The sequence below is a fragment of the Ornithorhynchus anatinus genome, chromosome 7 (assembly GCF_004115215.2).
Source record: "Ornithorhynchus anatinus isolate Pmale09 chromosome 7, mOrnAna1.pri.v4, whole genome shotgun sequence".
NCBI lineage: Eukaryota > Metazoa > Chordata > Mammalia > Monotremata > Ornithorhynchidae > Ornithorhynchus > Ornithorhynchus anatinus.
The window spans coordinates 55975715-55994856 of record NC_041734.1 but is presented as its reverse complement, the minus strand read 5'-3'; the positions used below and the strand labels follow the sequence as shown (position 1 = coordinate 55994856).

General features: G+C 49.4%; 1 protein-coding gene across 1 annotated transcript; it reads right to left on the bottom strand.

Moving 5' to 3' along the window:
* Nucleotides 1-23: 23 nt before the first annotated feature.
* On the bottom strand, nt 24-18622 carry AP4B1 (adaptor related protein complex 4 subunit beta 1). The gene is made up of 10 exons (XM_029069255.2): nt 18204-18622; nt 12173-12397; nt 11414-11544; nt 8472-8619; nt 6037-6533; nt 4735-4818; nt 4345-4448; nt 3005-3212; nt 1868-2149; nt 24-1206 (listed from the first exon to the last, which is right to left on the bottom strand). Exons 1-10 carry the CDS (start codon nt 18314-18316, stop codon nt 779-781), a joined length of 2220 nt encoding a protein of 739 aa, XP_028925088.1. The 5' UTR covers nt 18317-18622; the 3' UTR covers nt 24-778.
* Nucleotides 18623-19142: the final 520 nt, after the last annotated feature.

The window sequence follows — 19142 nt, the reverse complement described above, 5'->3', positions numbered from 1 at the left end:
AGAAAACGAATTCTTGCTCTGGATAATTTTTCAAAGACATTTATTTTCCAAAAACCGGACATTCCTATTTTACCGGGTCTCCCTCACACCTCTAAGGGACGAGTTTCTAAAAGCTCCCGAAGCCTTTGTCAGTTCAGCAACGTCGTTCTTTCAGAATGGGGAGCCGTGGGCAATTTCTTTGGTATTAAGTTTCGAAAGTATAGCTTTTGATTCCTATTGGACAGAAATTCACAATTTGATGAGAAATCTCCACTGCCTTGGTCTTCTTCTCTTGAACCACCTCAATTTCTATTTTCATTTGATCTCAGAGTAACAACACTGTAAAGATTCTTTGGAGGAGTGAGAAATTTCTAGTCTTTACTGAATAGCATTTTCAGTAACAAAGTACAGAAAAATCCTCACCCCAGGATCTAAATACTGTTCTCAGAGCCATACGTGGAGATTAGCTCCCGTGAACAATCAACTAGTCAATCCGCGGAATCTATTCAGACCCGTAAGATGGCTTTGAAAATAATATACTAATTGCCATAAATACTTTGATTTACTAGCCCTTACCTACAGACATCAAAGCTGCTTACCAACATTTCTCTGTGGAGAAAGATGATTATCAACCACAGATATAGAGGGAGTCAGGAAGAGAACTCAGGGATCCTAGCTTCCAGATTCCATTCTCCCTCACACCTAGGTAATACCACTTGGACTTGAGCAGCAGCTCTGAAAAGAAACCCAGGGATCTGATCACAGTCCAAACCTTAGGGTCTGGGAGGCCCCAGATCAATCAAGATTTTATCCCCGCAACGGTCCCTAGGACTGTTTTTAACATGGAAACGAAACCACCCAGTGCTTCAGCCCTGGCTTCACTCTGTTTCACTGAGATCTGCATCTGTGAGTTCTCCGTCTCCAGCAGCAGTTCTGTTAGGAAGAGGCAGCCTGTGTCATCCGAGGCACCGAGATAGGCTTTCCAGGGTTGGGCTCCAGGCTTGCTCACGGCAATGGCCTGGATGTTGACGACCTGCAGGGCTGCCTGGAAGGTCTCTGGATGGACCGGACCGGGCCAGGGGAGAACCTGCTGGTAGGCCACTTCCAGGCTCAGCCAAGATCTCTCAAACTGCTCGGCGGTCAGCTGGCCCGGAGAGACCAGGAGGAGGGCCTCGGAATCAGGCTGGGGTTGCGGCACTTCCTCGCTCTTCTCTGAAGTCGGGGATCCTAGAAGGAACAAAAAGAGACACCCAAGAAAGGTGTGCTGACACCCTTGGAAGTGCAAGGGACGGTCTTCTTCCCTTAAGACAGAATCGAAGCATACCCTCCTTCTTACCTAAACTAGAAACCTCATGTGGGTGGGACAGGGTCTGTGAGTGTCCTGAGTAACCCCAGTGCTGAGAACGGTGCCTGACAGAGTTCAGCAAATACCACTATTATTATCATTACTATTTAAAGTAGGATCTGCAGTTGGGAGACAATGCGGCCTAGTGGAAAGAGAAGGGGACTGGAAGTCAGGAGAGGTGGGCCTCTAGTCCCAAGCTCTGCAACTTGCCTACTGTGTGAGCTTGGGCAAGTCTTAGTTTCCTCATCTGCAAAATGGGGAGAAAAATACCTCTTCCCCCACCCTCAGACGGTAAGCCCCGTGTGGGACAAGGGTTGTGTCTGACCTGATTATCTTGGCTCTACCCCTGTGCTCGACCTAGTGCCCAGTACAGGGTGCTTATTAAATACCACCATTCATATTATTAGCTGAAATACTGAGTTCGGGCAGGCAACAATCTGGTCTTCAGCACTTCCTCCATCCTCCCGCAAGAGGGGTAAGGCAAGAAAACTTAATTATGGCAAAGGGCTGGTATAAGCACAGGCTTCCTGCTCCAGCTTTTACCTGGGGAAGCGAAGGCTGCAGCTCGGGGAGCATTTGGAGCCTGGGGCTCTGTCGGTTGGTAGGGGGCAATGGCCGCCCAACGGGTTTTGCCGTACACAGGCATCAGCGTGTTGAAATCGGAGGCCCAGCTGTTCACCGGACATTCTGTCTGGTCCTCCAGGAGCCCAAGAGATGGATCAGATTTGGGGCTGCACAGGATCCTTTTCACTTTGTCAATACCGGCTAAAAGGAGGCGATAATAGAAGAGTCCCCGATCCCGCACAGCCATGTCCTTCTCCTCTTCTGTGGGGGTGGGGAAGGGGGGAGGACAGAGAGAAAGAGAGAATGTAATGTCGACTGGCAAGAGAGATCTAGCTGCCAGCAGTTACTCCCTGCTACTAGCTCCCACCAGTGCTTAGAACAATCGTTGACACACAGTAAGTGCTTAATATAATAATAATTATTATTATTATTATTAAGGAGCTACCAAAGCTGCACTCTTTGGCAATTAAGATGAGAAGGGAAGTGGAGACTAGTGGGGACAAGAAGTAGTCAAGGAAGGAGCCATAAAAAGTAGACATTTTGAAAAGAGATTTCTCCGGCCTTGTTAGTAACGCACTGGCCGAATCAAAAATATCGGACAATTCTGTACATTCCCCCTTGTCTCCAATTTCATGCTATTTAAACAGCACACGACATCCCCAAAGCGTTCGTACTTGCCAATTAGCGACAGTGCCGGGGCCTGCTCCAAGCTGGAGCTTACAGCTTCTGGCTGAACGCCTCTACACCTGACTGGAGAATCCCAACTGTGTGCCCATGAGTAAACAGTGGTCCGAGACTCACTTGAGCTACATCTGATTACATTCCTAGGTTCGGCCATTCGTTACAACTCTGATGCACATTGAAAAGTAGATAAGTGGAGGTAGTGGGGGAGGGTCTCTAACCAGCTTCACCTCCACGGCCCTGTGGTTGAGGAGAGGAAGATCAACGGGATCTATCCCGGCTGGAGTCCCCCGTGACATTCCTTGGGGGGGGGGGGAGGGGGTCTGTACCCTCATCACCTGTCATTTGGACCAAGGTTGACCACTGCCCTTGAGTCTTCTTCTCTGGACAGTAGGGGATCAGAACAGGTACCTCTCCTGCTTGGAGATGACCCACCTATGCAGTAATACAGCAGCCGACCCAGCGTGTCCTGGCATTCAGCAGGGCGGGACAGGAAGAGACGCAGCAGGGCAGTCAGCAGTTCCATTTTCACGGCTGGGAAAGTCTCAGCCTTCACATTCTCCACGAAGTCTTCCAGCACATAGGGGGCATTAGGGATTTTCTCCCCATGCACCCCCAACAGCCAGATCAGCGCCTGCTTTCCCTAGGGAACCGAGGCAACAAGGATGGGATTCAGTGTTGGCTACGTGGGGAGCACAAGAGAGAGCTGGGACTGTTGGCTTCATTACCACCATTCCTACTGAAATGTTGATGCAATCACCCGATTTACAAACACCGGTTGGGCCATGGAAAGAGACCATATAATAGCAAAAGCTGAAATCCCAACTCTCCCCCAAAGCAGCTCGACAGGAAGGGTTCCCCAAAGCTTTGAGAAGCAGCCCTGGCCTAGGGGAAAGAGTTCAGGATGGGGAGTCAGGGGTTCTAATCCCACTTCACCATATGTCTGCTGTGTGACCTCAGGCAAGTCACTTCATTTCTCTGTCCTCAGTGACGTCATCTATTAAATGGGGATTAAGACTGTGAGCCCTAGGTGGAAAAGGGACTGTGTCCAACCTGATTCTCTCTTATCTACCCTAGTGCTTAATATAGTGCCTGGCACATACTAAGTACTTGACAAATACCATAAGAAAGTTTTAATATGGCAACATTTCAACTGGCTGTGAAGCTATTGTGTTCAATTCTTTAGTCTAAGTTTCAGAAGATTAAATTATATTTAACTTCAGTTAAATTCAGCAGCAAATACTTTAAAATCTGCAACGGCAAATGCCAGCAACCCAACCCAACCGTAATTCCTCAGAGGGCTGAGTGATGGAAGAGTCACGGAAGCCCTAGGTTACCAGGATCAGGCTGCCTGGGGTATCGAGGCCGTGCCTGCCCTTTCCCTTGCCTCACCCGCCGCGACTCTAAACCCTCTTCCCGGATCTTTCCCGGGAGCAGAAGGTGGATGAACCAGTAGCTTTAGAAAATACAGCATATTTTGGTACTGTATTTTTCTGCTACCAGACTGGAAATGGAATTGGTGGTGAGAGAAGGGTGAGAGAGGGGCAGTAAAAGTAGGTACACACGTCCCCTGCCCACAACAAGCTTAGAGTCTAGAGGTATGGGAAAGTCTAGCTTACAAGCCTACCGACTCTGTTCTCCCCCTAGCACCTAGTACAGTGCTCTGCAAACAGTAAGTGCCCCATAAACACTACTGATTGACTGATTCAAGAATCAGAACCCCATAATCCCACCCTCAGCTTGGGGTAGGAAAATCTAAAGGATCAGGTGCCTACCTCACTGTCCTGGATGTTCTCTTCACAGTTGGGAAGGGCCTGACACACCGCCTCAACGCACTGTGGACAGAGCCACACCAGGTCACGGAAAGTCTGCACCACAGCTGCAACATAACCCAGAACACGGACCACGTGGAAGAGCTTTAGTGTCAAGTATGTGGACAGGAGGTTCACAGAGAAGAACTGAGAAATTTTTCAGAGCATCTAGATCTGAGATCTCTCGCAATCTCGGTGACATCTCCCTCAGAGAAAAATGATGATAAAGGCTGCTCCTTTCACATGCGATGGCCACGGTTTTAGGAGAGAGTCAGTTACTAGGAAATCAGACATTAGGGCAACTGATTACTAGACAGAGATCAAAACAACTAATGCTGGAAAGGGGGCCATTACCTGAAGTTATGTGCTCCTGCCTGAGCCTCAGAAGTTCCGTCAGTATCTGTACACACTGCTCTGTGTAAGTCTTGGCGATTCCACCTACAAAGGAGGGGGCAACAGAGGAAATGGAGAATGTGATAGATGAACCACCTGCCATCCAGGCCACCTACGGCTAACACAGGCTTCCCTCCGCACCGTCCAGATGGCCCCCTCCTGTCCTGCTTTCCGCCACCCCGACGGGAATAAGTACACCTGTGGCACGAAGCCTCATATAACCTTGGGAAAGCTAATGGTTGCATATCCATTGCTGTGGATTCTGAACCACAGAAAGTCTGCTCCTCTAACCACAGCTCCCTACTGATTTTAGTTTGCATTCTAGGTGTGCATATTTGTCCTGGTTCTTTATGCCGTTATAGTCTCTCACTGCCCCCGATGTGTCTGTCTCCAGACCTCAACCCCCTGCCACCCTCTCTATATTCACAATCTGGGAGCCCCTTGAAGGCCAGGGTCCGAATCTATTTCCCACCTGTATACTCTTTCCCAGCACTCAGTACAGTGCCCTGCACAAAGTAAAGGCTTAATGAATACAAATCCTGGGCCACCAGACCACAAATAATAATTATTATGGTATTTGTTAAGCACTTACTATGTGCCAAGCACTATTCTAAGCAGTGGGGTAGATATAAGTTTATCAGGTTGGACACGGTCCCTGACCCACTTGGGGTTCACACTCTTAATGCCCATTTTATAGATGAGGTAACTGAGGCCCAGAGAAGTGAAATGACTTACCCGTGGTCACACAGCAAATACGTGGCAGAGCCAGGATTAGAACCAAGGTCCCTCTGATTCCCAGGCCCGTGCTCTATACACTCAGCCATGCTGCTTCTAATGCTAATACTTCTGGAAACCCATTCTCATCCATTACCCCTCACTAACTCCATCCCACAAAGCCCCAGCCAGGGGTGAGAACAGCTAGGAGGGGCAGCAGAACCAGACCCTCTTGTATCCACAAGGCCTGATTTCAATGAACCATCTGAACTGCCCCTGGAATGTCCCTCGGACACCCGCCCACCACCTTGCCCACGGCTCAAAGCCAGAGAAAGAGAAGATCAGTTTGAGTTCAGTGCCTTGGGACTCCCGATCTGGGCAAGAGGAGTTCTCTAGACACACAGTCTCTCTCGAGTAAGGGTTCGTCATCCATGTGAGCGTGGAGGGCCAGCCGACCCCGGGGACCTCTGCTCTAGGGAACCCGGCCCCAGCTCTCTCTCTTTGGGGCTGCTAGGTCCCGGAAGGAGGTGGGGCGGGAAACCATCTTACCTATGGCAAAGATGGCAGCCTGCGCCAGATCAGCAGACACGTCTGTGCAGTAGCCTTTCAGTTCCTCCAAAACCTGCTGGGCATTCTCATCGTTCACCAGCTCGCAGAGCACTTCGACTTTCTGCAGTTTGATGAAGTGCGGCTCCGAGTACGAGCAAAAGAACTTTTTATAATGGCCGCCGAAATGGCCGGGCAGGCTGCGCAGGATCTGACGCACGTGGCACAGGGCGGCAAAGCAGAGCTCCCGGCTGTCCGAGGAACAGGCCGCGAGAAGCGGGCCCTTGACCCGCACCAGCACGTCCGTCTGCACCCGGGGGAACTCCTGCGCCAGAATCAGGAAGAGCTTGGTGGCCGCCATCACCACGCTGGGGCTGCCGCTCTTGAGGAAGCTGTCCAGCAGGTTGAGGATGTCGAAGAGTTCCTCCTCGCTCCGGGGCCGGTAGCGCAGCAAGAAGCCCAGAACCTCAGCTTGGCCCCACCGGTCCAAGTCTGACATTCTGCCCAGACAAGACACGGATGATATTGCTTCAGCAACGAGAACATGGCAATTCACACCCTCTTTCCATGGCAAGGAACCTGCCGTTTACCACGCTCTAGGTTCCAGGGAGGCCACGGGGGCCACACTGAGCCATTTGTTCGCTTGAGGGCGGTTATCATCATTATCATTGTACTTTAAGCCCTTACGATGGGTCGAGCGCTGTCCTGAGCACTGGGGTAGAAGATACGAGTTAGTCGGGTCAGACCCAATCCCTGTCCCACATGGAGCTCCCAGTCTAAGCAGGAGGAAGAAAAGGTAATCGAAGGGAGAATGGGCAATAACTAACAAGTCATCGAATATTCAAAATAATAAGTGTCGTTGTGAAAATTTCATGTCCAGTATTTGTTCAGGTATTATTTACCCAGATAGCACCTACTTCAAACCATTTATGATTATTCAGGTAATATGTCACTGGAAAAATATTCTTTTGAGTACAAATGCTTTCAGAGAGAACACTTAAAACATGTTCTGTTTAACACTACACTTTTCCACGATCCCCTTCAGGCCTGGAATTCCGTCTCTCTTCATAACCGACATCCTGCCACTCTCCCCCACCTTCAAAATTCTTCTAAAATCCCATCTACACCAACAGGCCTTCCCAGACTAAGTCCTCTATTTCCCCTATCCACTTTCCCCTCTATGTTGACTCTGCCCTTGGCTGTGTACCCTTTAAGGAGTTTGACACTCACCTCAGCCCCAGGGTACTGAAGGCATATTTCTTTACTCTTCTGTCGCCCCTATCCGCAATCTATTTTAATATCCGCCTCTCCCTGTCGACTGTAAGCTTGTATAAGGGCAGGGAACATGTCTGCTAATTCTGTTGAACTGTACTCTCCCAAGTGCTTAGTGAAGTGCTTTTCATACAGTAATAATAATACTAATAATAATTCTGGCATTTGTTTGAGAAGCAGCGTGGCATAGTAGAAAGAGCAAGGGCTTGGGAGTCAGAATACGTGGGTTCTAATTCTGGCTCCGCCACTTGTCACTGTGTGACCCTGGGCAAGCTGCTTAACTTCTCTGTGCCTGTTATCTCATCTGTAAAATGAGGATTAAGACTGTGAGCCCCACGTGACACAACCTGATTACCTTGTATTTACCCCAGCACTAGAACAGCACGTGGCACATAGTAAGTGCTTAACAAATACTATAATTATTATTATTATTAAACAACACTTACTGTGTGCCAGGCCTTGTACTAAGCGCTGGGGTGCATACAAGCAAATCGGGTTGGACACAGTCCCTGTCCCACGTGGGGCTCACAGTTTCAATCCCCATTTTACGGCTGAGAAAACTGAGGCCCAGAGAAGTGAAGTGACTTGCCCAAGGTCACACAGCAGACAGGTGGCGGAGCTGGGATCAGAACCTGCAAACCTTCAGACTCCCAGGCCTGCCTGGGCTCTATCCACTGTGCCAGGCTGTTTTCAGTAAGCACTCAATCAATACCGTTGATTGACTGACCGACTGACGAAACCTATTTTAAGTAGTTCTCTATGGTGTACGTGCTGGATCTGTCCAGACAGTGGCTTTTAGAATCAAATAGAGGTAACTGGGACGCAATCAGTTACGCAATCAGAGGTTTGGTCAACATCTCATAGGAAAAGAGGATGTTCTTATTCTCCATGCTACATTCCAATGTGAATGACTCGAAGAGACAAAAGGAAAAAGTTGAGAGTTGGTAGAAGAACGCAAAGCCCCATGTTCCTACCCTACCCCACGCTCTCAGCACAACCAAAAAGGGGAGAATGGCAAAGTGAATTTCTTTCCGAGGAAACGCTGCTCACTATAGTTCATCTTCCTCTTTCCCGTGGGGGGAAACTGATGGCCAAAGCTATCCCAGGGAACAAGCAAAATCACTCTACAGCAAATGGACTCAACCCAAATAGTAAAGCAAGCCAACCGGTTCAAAAGGTGGTGGGCGATAGGCTTATTGATGACGACACCGCCTTCCTGTCTCAGAATCTCCTCCAGGGCCCTCAGGCAGTTCACCACCACGATGGGGTCCTGGTCCCGCAGCAAACTGTATAACTCATTTACCACTGCTCCATCTGAAAACAAAGCACAGGAGAGGAGAGACGGAGAGCGGCCTCAGTAGGACCCCCACCGATGGGAGTGCAAAGGGAGGGAAGGGGGTTGGCCCTCCCTCCCTCGATGCCACTGCCAGCCGAAGGGGGCTGGCTAACATTTGGAACAATCACAAGCTGTGGCCCGCCAGAGTGGTGACGAGCCTAAAAAAAACCCACTCCTTTGACCATAAAATACTGGTGCAGTTACCATTTTTATTGTTTCTCCTTGTCTCCTCGAGGTTGTAAGTTCTTTGTGGGCAGGGAATGTGTCTGCCAACTCTGTTGCGTTGAGCTCTCCCAAGCGCTTAGTACAGTGCTCTGAACGACTGATTCTTTCATTGCTCTGTCATGCTTAATCATTTCAATCTTGCTCTGTCTGCCCTTCACTGAACACTCTCTCACCTCTAGTGTGAGGATGTGGGCAAACCAAGGGGACTAGGGTGGTGTTTAATTCATTCGATGATACTTACTGAGTGCTTACTGTGTGCAGGGTGCTGTACTAAGTGCTTGGGAGAGCACAATTCAAAAGCGTTGGTAAATATGTTCCCTACCCGAAAGGAGTTTACAGTCTAGAGAGGGAGACAGACATTAATATCAATAAATTATAGATATATACGCAAGTGCTGTGGGCTGGGATAATTGTCATAAATTATTTACGTTTAGGTCCGTCTCTAGGTTGTAAGCTCATGGTGGGCAGGGAATGTGTCTACTACCAACTCTGTTGTACAGTGCTCACCTAAGGGCTTAGCATACTGTTCTGCACACAGTAAGTACTTAGTAAATACCATTGACTGATTGATCCTTGTTTCTTTTCCCAACACTCAGTGCAATGAATTCCATTGAGTGAGAGAAGCTACTGTCCACTAGGGATGGGGGAACTCCAGGAAATGCCAGAAGGTTAAGGAACTTTCCGCCCCGCCCCCACACACAAAAGAGGAGGAAATGTCCATCCCGCTCCTCCCTCCCCTCCCCATAAACACACGCTCACACAGGAGCAGAAAGTCCTGTCCCTTGCAGAAGAAAAAGGCAGGTAAGACAACACAGGGAGTTTTATAAAGCAGAAGCTGTGTTCTTGAAGAACGCCGTGTTATGGGAAAATCGGGTTACGGTAGCCGTTGATTCAGTGGGAATTAATGGGTTAGGGGGTAGATGACTGAAGATACCACCACGGCTGACATCTTTCCGTACAAATTTCTATATTCTTATGTCCACCTGTAGCAAAGTTAACCCTCAACTGCTATTTTACGGTATTAAATTCTGAACAGTTGTAAAAGCACAAATTACCGGAGGGTACGATACAGCACGGCTGAGTCGGCAGAGGCTGGGAATCAATCAATCAATTGCATTTACTGAATGCTTACTATGTGCCGAGAACCGTACTAAGCATTTGAGAGAGTACAATATAATAGACGTGCACAGTGATGGGAAGTGTATCTGCCCCATGCCTTGGTTCACCATATGCACAACCACTTCTTCTTACAACGAATCTATCTGTGTCAACTTGTGGATTGCGTTCAACCAAAAGAGACTCACGTTGCCCACTGATCATTCTCTAGTCCTTCCACCCGCACTCGGTAAACCCTCAATCAATACCACTGATTGACTGATGGAAACTGGATCGTGGAAATTCGTGTTAGAGCAGAATTGCACGTTCCAAGAGTTCTGAGAAAGAGCATATTTTCCCTACACATTTTGGATAGGAGGGCGGGCAGAATTAGGGGAAGGTTCTTCTAGTAAGGCACATCTGTCAGAACTGAAAGCGATGCAGGGTCCGAACAAAGGACTGAATGCTCAAGTGAGGCATTTTGGCCTGAGGTGGGTACTAAATCACAGTGTTTCTTTAACAATGGGCTCTACAAGGATACAAACCCCATGATATAGGAAGACTAGCTGCACTGTCTTCCTTCACGGTATAGAGAGGGAGTTGGCAGTTTTGGGTTTGTTTTTTTTTTATGGTATTTGTTACGGCTTGCTATGTGCTAGGCATGGTACTAAGTGCTTGGGAGAGTTCAATACAAGAGAATTAGCGGATTCTAGAATTTAAAGATACATTCATAAGTGCTGTGGGGTTGAGGGTGGGGCAAACATCAAATGCCCAAAGGCATCCAAATGCAGAAGGGAGAGGGAGCCAGGGGACAGAGGGCTTAATCGGGGAAGACCTCAGGGTGCTGGGGTAGATACAAACCAATCAGGTTGGACATAGGCCATGTCCCACATGGGGCTGAGTCTTAATCCCCATTTACAGATGAGGGAACTGAGGCACAGAGAAGTAACTTGCACAAGGTCACACAGCAGACAAATGGCAGAGCCAGGATTAGAATCCAGCTCCTCTGACTCCCAGGCCCGTGTTCTTTTCACTAGGGCATGTTGCTTCTGGGTTGTGACCGGGGCAAATTCTGGCTAGAACAGCAGCGAGCCTGTGGAAAGGGATTTCCCCTTAACCCGCTTGCATCTGTCAAAAGTTTCTACCACTGAAACCTCTTATTCTCTTACAGTTTTGAATGACCTCACTTACTGACTCTTCTCTACCCTCTGCCTTTAAATTCTGAGCCCCTTGTACATCTTACTCATGGCCTCACCAGTGTTTAGGAAAGGGCTCTGTACGATATATTTCTGATGATGATGGAAATACCGACAGTTGTATCCTTCCTCTAAAATCACGTGGCTCTCCTGAACTCCAGGAAGGGTTGGTCCTACTGCTCTGTTCACTCCAGTATTCTATACACACACACACGCCACTCAGACCATGATGATGACAGATAAAATCGCCTCTTACCCACTTCGGAGTCTTCGTGAAGATTGTGCATCTTCGCGCAGGCGAGGACCGCGACCCTCCGGACGTAGGAGGCCTTGTCCCGCAGGCCATTTAGAACAGGCTGTTGGATGTACTCCTGGATGCCGGGCATCCTACACAAAAGACGCAAGTCAAGGCTGTCCCGTTCTGACACGGCATCTGTGGGACTTTATTCATTCATTCAACAGTATTTATTGAGCGCTTACTATGTGCAGAGCACTGTACTAAGCGCTTGGAACGTACAAACACATAGAGACAGTCCCTGCCCTTTGACGGGCTTACAGTCTAATCGGGGGGGGACAGGCAGACAAGAACAGGGACTTTAGGGGACCGGGGATTTAATGGACTTTCTTCCCAACCGCCAAACTGGTATTGGATAATCCAATGCCCATCAGGCAAGGAAGACGGAACTGACTTGAACAATAAGATTTTGCTAATTGACATCTGCCAATTTCCTGGAGGATACAGCTCAGTGGAAACAACCAAGAGACCCACCATGCCCTCAGTTGTATTTAGGGAATCGCAATCCCAGAGAGGTCGCAATTGAGGGTGAGAACGACTAACCGTAAGCTTTCAGAAGAGCCTAACCTGGTGTTTTCCAAACCCAACCCAACCACCACCTGCCAAATTTTGTATGTCGTTATTTCTTGGGCTGAGACCTTAGATGGGTCAGTCCTGCCACCCAGACCCACGGACTCCCCCAAACTCACCAGCCGCTCCCTGCCCTCACCAAGGACCCACCTGAGGCTACACATGCTCCTGAGAGCCAGGCCTCGAACCATGGGGTTGGGATCGGAGCAGTCCTTGCAGAGAGTGTTGATGGCTAGGAGAGCCAGGTCTGGCTTCAGAGGGGCATAGGTGCACATGTACAGGTACACCAATTTCTTCTGCACAATATCCGCAGTTGCGCTGGCTTTCACCATCTCCATGAAGACGCCGGACACATCCACGCCCTGAGTCATGTGCCTAAAACCAATTGACCAGAGTACAGAAATACCATTACCCGAATCGCAAAACCCACCGCCGACCGTGCAGCTACAAGATCGAGCAACAGATCATTTTCAAACTTAGTACCCGCATCTGGCCCTTTTACCCAAAGAAGCCACCGGTGGTCAAGTTCCCCTAGAGGTGTTTGTGTGGCTAAGAAGGCATGTGTGGGGCCCACAGTCCCCACCACCAGAGTCCTTTGTTCTGCTGCTGTTTTTCTTGTTTGCAGAGCAGGGTGCTGTTTTCACTTTTGCTTTTGCCTCTTGATCCTTTGAAAGCCTGGGCTCGAGATGCACTGCTCCTTCCTTCCTTGACTGGGGAGCGCCACGGTGGCCCATCTCTGGTAGTTGGCTTCTATTTTTCGGCTGATCTGGGATACTCTCTGAGACTTTGTTTTAATGCACCCCACTGGATTCGCCCCTTTTATTCACCCCACCCTCGGCTCTAAGGCACTTATGTACATATCCGTGATTTATTTATTCCCATTGACGTCTGTCTCCCCGGCTAGACCGAAATCTCTTTGTGGACAGGGGACGTGTCTACGAACTCTGTTATAGTGTCCCCTCCCCAGCGGCTAAGTACAGTATTCGGCACACAGGAAGCACTGGATAAATACTATTGGTTTATTGAATGAATGCATCCTTCAAACATTTCGAGATCCTCCCTTGATTTTGGTTGCCTTCAGCTCACCGTATTGCAGCTCCTTGAGTATCCTACTGCCCTGTGTATTCTCTTCACACCCAGCAAAGCTGCACTGAGGTAAGCACAGCTTCAAAATGGATGGAAACCCATTTCATTCCAGGGCTTGGTGCCTATGATCCTGATTGTCACTTGACGTTGACAAGGACCGGTAAATCATGGAACTGATGTGAGACTGTTATGGGCAGGTAACGCCTCTGCTAATTACGTTGCATTGTACGTTCCCATGTGCTTAGTACAGCACTCTGCACCCAGTAAGCACTCAATAAATACCACTGATTGGTCATGGAGAAGGATCTATTGTGTTTGGGCAAGAGAGTCCAAGTCTCCCAACTAGAAAGAAAGTTGGGTAGCACTCCAGCTCTGGGATAATGTTTAGCTCCAGGTGGCTCTTGCAGGTCTTTGGGTGAGTGTTTGGCTTTTCTGGTGCAGGCTGAGATACTTGTTTCTCCTCTAGAGAGAGGAGAAAAGGTCTGCATTGAGCTGAGGTCGGATGGAGGCCCTGACCCAGGTCATAGGACCAGGCTGATCTGGTCAAGTGGTTTATACTCACTTAGGTGTCTTCTTGGGAGTAGGCCTCCCAAGCAGTGTAGCCTACGGGAAAGAGTACAGGCGTGGGAGTCAGAAGACCTGGGTTCTAAGCCTGGTTCCGCCACCTATCCGCTGTGTGACCTTGAGGAAGTCGGTGCCTCAGCTGCCTTATCTAATAATGTTAGTATTTGTTAAGCGCTTACTATGTGCAGAGCACTGTTCTAAGCGCTGGGGTAGACACAGGGGAATCAGGTTGTCCCATGTGGAGCTCACAGTCTTAATCCCCATTTTACAGATGAGGTAACTGAGGCACAGAGAAGTTAAGTGACTTGCCCACAGTCACACAGCTGACAAGTGGCCGAGCCGGGATTCGAACCCATGACCTCTGACTCCAAACCCCGTGCTCTTTCCACTGAGCCATTGGGATTAAGCCTGTGAGCCCCATGGGGGACACGGACTGGGTCTGTCCACATTAGCTTGTTTCTACCCTAGTGCTTAGTAGCGTGCCAGCATATACTAAGCACTTGATACCATTAAGAATAATAATTACTATTATTATTGGGCCTCTTAAAGCCCAGTTGGCTGTAGTCATTCTTCAGTGACTTCAGATGATGCTCTTAGCTTGTTCATTTGAACAAGTTTTCCAGAGGAATGGAAGAGTACTCTGAATTAACTATGAACTTGGCTGTGTACCCCTGGAGCACTTTAATCCTCTGCCCCACAATACTTATGTAAAATATTCTTATACGCTACCATTTCCCCTGTGCCTAATCCACTTCAATGTCTGTCTCCCTCTAGAGACTCTAAGCTCCTTCTGGGCATTCATCAAGCCTATCAACTCCATTGCACATTGGATTGGGCTTTCCCAAGTGTCCAGTACAGTGCCCTGCAGTACAGAGCAGTACGGTAAGCCCTCGATAAATACTACTGATAGATGGATTGATTCTAACTCCTGCACCCAAGTCCCTTGATGCATTCTCCAGCCGGGCTGCACAGAATAAACTGAACAGGACTGAATCTGTTACATACCCCGGCTTTATCCTATCAGTGATTAAACAGTACAAAGTTTTTGGTTCGACTGCAGTCTGCAGAGTTCTCTTCCACCTCCGGCACGTTACCACCTGTAGGGCACACTTCTTAACTTACTTTGCTCACTGTGACAAAGGTTTCGGTAAGCGCCTCTTTTGTCTGGGTCATAAGGGGTCGTGAGGTTTCGCTGGCGATATAGAGATTAGGAGTAACGGAAAGGTTAGCTCAAAGGGATAGAATAAGCAGATACGGGGCCTTCCCCACCAAGTGAGACACGCCTTAACGTCCCAAGGGAATCTGCACGAAGGTGACATGGGAATATTGGAATGTAAGCCTTCCCCGCTTAATTTCCAACACCCCAAGGTGTGCAAACCCAACATATCACCCTTGGCATTCATGAATTCACACTTACCCACAACACTTAGGTAAATATGCATATTCATGAATATAGTCAAGAATTTATGGTTATTTCATCCTGGCATACTTCTAGGCCTACCTACTTTATCTGTGTCTGTTCTCCTTGGCCACACTTTATAAATAATAATAATAAATTTCATCCTGGCATATTTCCAGGCCTACCTACTTTATCTGTGTTTGTCCTCCTTTGTCACGTTTTATAAATAATAACAACAATGGTATTTGTTAAACGCTTACTACGTGCAAAGCACTGATCTAAGCGCTGGGGTAGATACAAGGGAATCAGGTTGTCCCACATGAGGCTCACAGTCTTAATCCCCATTTCACAGATGAGGTAATGAAGGCACAGAGAAGTTAAGTGGCTTACCCAAGGTCACACAGCAGACAAGTGGCAGAGCTGGGATTAGAACCCACGTCCTCTGATGCCAAAGCCCGTGCTCTTGCCATTAAGCCACGCTGCTTCTCTGCAGTGACAAATACTTTTTGTCACTCCACCTCCCCTATTAGATTGTAAGCGCTACTTTGTGTTTGGCTTCTCCCGCACTCTCCCAAGTGCTTATTACAGTACTCTGCACTCAGTATCTACTATTACTTGATTGATTTGTAAATTTCTTGAGGATAGGGGTGTAAACCTCTAAATGTTCTTTGCTGAATCTATCCCATTGTGGAATTTCAATGCATTATAATCTACTCTGAACAAAAAGTTAACCAACCAATCCTCACAAACTACCGATTGCTGACAAAAATAGAAAACTGCTTTTATCTTTCCTTGTTTTGAAAATATCTTGCAAGCACAAGAATGAGTTCTAGACTCCACCACTTGTCTGCTGTGTGAATTTGGGCAAGTCACTTAACTTCCTGTGCCTCAGTTGGCTCATCTGTAAAATGGGGATTAAGACTGTGAGCCCCCGTGGGTCAACCTGATTACCTTGTATCTCCCCCAGCCCTTAGAACAGTGTTTGCCACATAGTGAGAGCTTAACAAATAACATCATTATTATTATTAGACTCTGTATGCAATATGGCATATGAGTGAAAACTGATATTAAATGTTAAACAGCAGCACTCCCAATCAATCAATTGTACTTGTTGAAAATTTACTATGTGCACAGCACTGTAGTAAGCACTTGGGAGAATAAAATATAACAACAGAATTGGTAGACATTCCCTGTCCACAGCGAGCTTACAGTCTAGTCCTCCAGTCTTTCCATCCTCCATAACACTTTTCCCCCCCTCTATCCTTGGGAAATGCAGTGTGGGGAGGAAGCAACGTGGCCTAGTGGATAAAGCACAGGCCTGGGAGTCAGAAGGACCTGGGCTTTAATCCCCGTTCTGCTCCTTGTTTGCTGTGTGACCCTGGGCAAATCACTTAACTTCTCTGTGCCTCAGTTATCTGTAAAATGGGGTTTAAAACTGTGACCCCCCCCCCCCGTGGGACATGGACTGTGGCCAACGTGACTAGCTTATATCTATCCCAATGCTTAGCACGGTGCCTGGCACGTACGAAACATTCAATCACCTCTTCGAGGCACTATTGCCCCTCTCCTACAAAACCTTGCTTTTCTCCTAGTACAACCCAGCCCGCACACCTCACTCCTCTAATGCTAACCTTTTCACTGTACCTAGGTCTCATTTATCTCTCTGCCGACCTCTCTCCCATGTCCTGCCTCTGTCTTGGAACGCCCTCCCTCCTCAAATCAGGCAGACAGTTAATCTCTGTCTCCCCCCAACCCCAAAGCCTAATTCAAGGCACATCTCCTTCAAGAGGCGTTCTCTAAGCCCTCCTTTTCACTTCTCCCTCTCCCTTCTGTGCCGCCCTCATTTGCTCCCTTCATTCTGGGTTCGAAACCCGCCTCTGCCACTTCTCAGCTGTGTGACTGTGGGCAAGTCACTTAACTTCTCTGTGCCTCAGTTACCACATCTGTAAAATGGGGATTAACTGTGAGCCTCACGTGGGACAACCTGATTACCCTGTATCTCCCCCAGCGCTTAGAACAGTGCTCTGCACATAGTAAGCGCTTAACAAATACCAACATTATTATTATCTTCCCGTCCAGCCCCACAGCACTTATTATAATAAAAATAATATTTATGGTATTGGTTAAGCACTATGTGCCAGGCACTGTTCTAAATGCTGGGGTGGATACAAGTAAATCGGGGGGCAACAGCCCCTGATCCATGTCGGGCTCACAATCTCAATCCTCATTTAACAGATGAGGTAACTGAGGCCCAGAGAAGTGAAGTGACTTGCCCGTGGTCACACAGCAGATAAGTGGCAGAGCCACTTGTTAAGCCATTTGTTAAGTGCTTACTATTTGCAAAGCATTGTTCTAAGCGCTGGGGAGGATACAAGGTGATCAGGTGGTCCCATGTGGGGCTCACAGTCTTCATCCCCATTTTACAGAGGAGGTAACCGAGGCCCAGAGAAGTTAACTGACTTGCCCAAAGTCACACAGCTGACAAGCGGCGGAGCCGGGATTAGAACCCATGACCTCTGACTCCCCAGCCCGTGCTCTTTCCACCGAGCCACGCTGCTTCTCTAAGCTTTAACAAATACCAACATTACTATTATAGGCCTCACAGGCTTATTCCCCATTATACAGATGAGGAGACTGAGGCCCAGAGAAGGGAAGTGGCTCCCCTAAGGTCAGGCGGTGGGCAAGTGGCGGGATTAGAACCCCTAACCTTCTGTCTCCCAGGCCCGGACTCTTTCCACTGAGCTACGGTGCTTCTCTAAGCGCTTACATAGTAAGCGAATAGTAAGGGTAGATACAGAGTAAGCGTTCAACAAATGTCAACATTATTCTTATTATGTGCCAAGCACCGTTCTAAGCGCTGGGGGAGATATAGGGTTGTCCCGCGTGAGGGACAGTCTGATTCCCCATTATACAGATGAGGAGACTGAGGCCCAGAGAAGGGAAGTGGCTCGCCTAAGGTCAGGCGGCGGGCAAGCGGCAGGATTAGAACCCCTGACCTTCTGCCTCCCAGGCCCGGACTCTAGCCACCGGGCCACGCTGCCTCCCCATAGAAATGGGACGGGATGAAATAAAGGGTCAAGGGATGGCGCACAAAACAAAGAAGTGCAGCGCGTGGCGGGGTCTGGAGGCTACCTGATGAGCCGCTGGATGACATTGCGGTAGCGGGGCCGGTCGGCCTGGACGTGGGGGTTGCACAAGGCCCTCTTCAGCTCCGTCACCGCGTCCTCCGAGCCCAGGTACGGCATCCTCCCGTCGGGGGGCCGCCCCTGACCACCCTCACGGACGGAGGGTCTGGGGGGGTCTGGGGGGACGGAAGGTCCGTGGGGGGTAGGTCACTGAGGAGGGTCAGTGAGAAGGGTCAGTGAGGAGGGATGGTCAATGAGGAGGGACGGTGAGGAGGGAGTTACTGAGGAGGGTCAATGAGGAGGGTCAGTGAGGGAGGGTCATTGAAGGAAGGTCAGTGAGGAGGGATGGTCAATGAGGAGGGTCAGTGAGGGAGGGTCAGTGAGGGAGGGTCATTGAAGGAAGGTCAGTGAGGAGGGTCAGTGAGGAGGGAGGGTGAATGCGGGGGGTCAGTGAGGAGGGAGGGTCAGTGAGGAGGGAGAGTCACTGAGGAGGGTCAGTGAGGGAGGGTCATTAAAGGAAGGTCAGTGGGGAGGGAGGGTCAGTGAAGAGGGTCAGTGAGGAGGGTGGGTCAGTGAGGGAGGGTCAGTGAAGGAAGGTCAGTGAGGAGGGAGGGTCAGTGAGAGAGGATGAATGAGGAGGGTGAGTGAGGAGGGTGAGTAAGGAGGGAGGGTGAGGGAGGAGGGAGGGTCCCTGTGTGGCGTCGAGGCGGCCCCGGGGCCCCGACGACTAATCGAGGCAACGGAGCCAAAACCCCGGATGAAGAGCAGGCCGGAGCGGGCCCGGGCCGGGGCAAAGCCGGCCGGCCCCTCCCCCACGGGCTGCTCGCCGCCCCTCCGGGCCCCCTGCCTCCCCACCCGGCCGTCCGTCCCTCCCTCCGGGCCCCCTGCCTGCCCGCCCGTCCGTCCCTCCGGGCCCCCTGCCTGCCCGATCCCCCGAACCTCAGCC

Excerpts from the sequence above, each read along its gene's own strand:
- AP4B1 (XM_029069255.2), bottom strand. The coding sequence starts at position 18,316 with ATGCCGTACCTGGGCTCGGAGGACGCGGTGACGGAGCTGAAGAGGGCC. Across the intron at positions 11,545-12,172 it reads AGGAGCATGTGTAGCCTCAG|GATGCCCGGCATCCAGGAGT; the intron begins GTGGGTCCTTGG and ends TCTTTTGTGTAG. Across the intron at positions 4,449-4,734 it reads GCAGGAGCACATAACTTCAG|CTGTGGTGCAGACTTTCCGT; the intron begins GTAATGGCCCCC and ends GTTATGTTGCAG.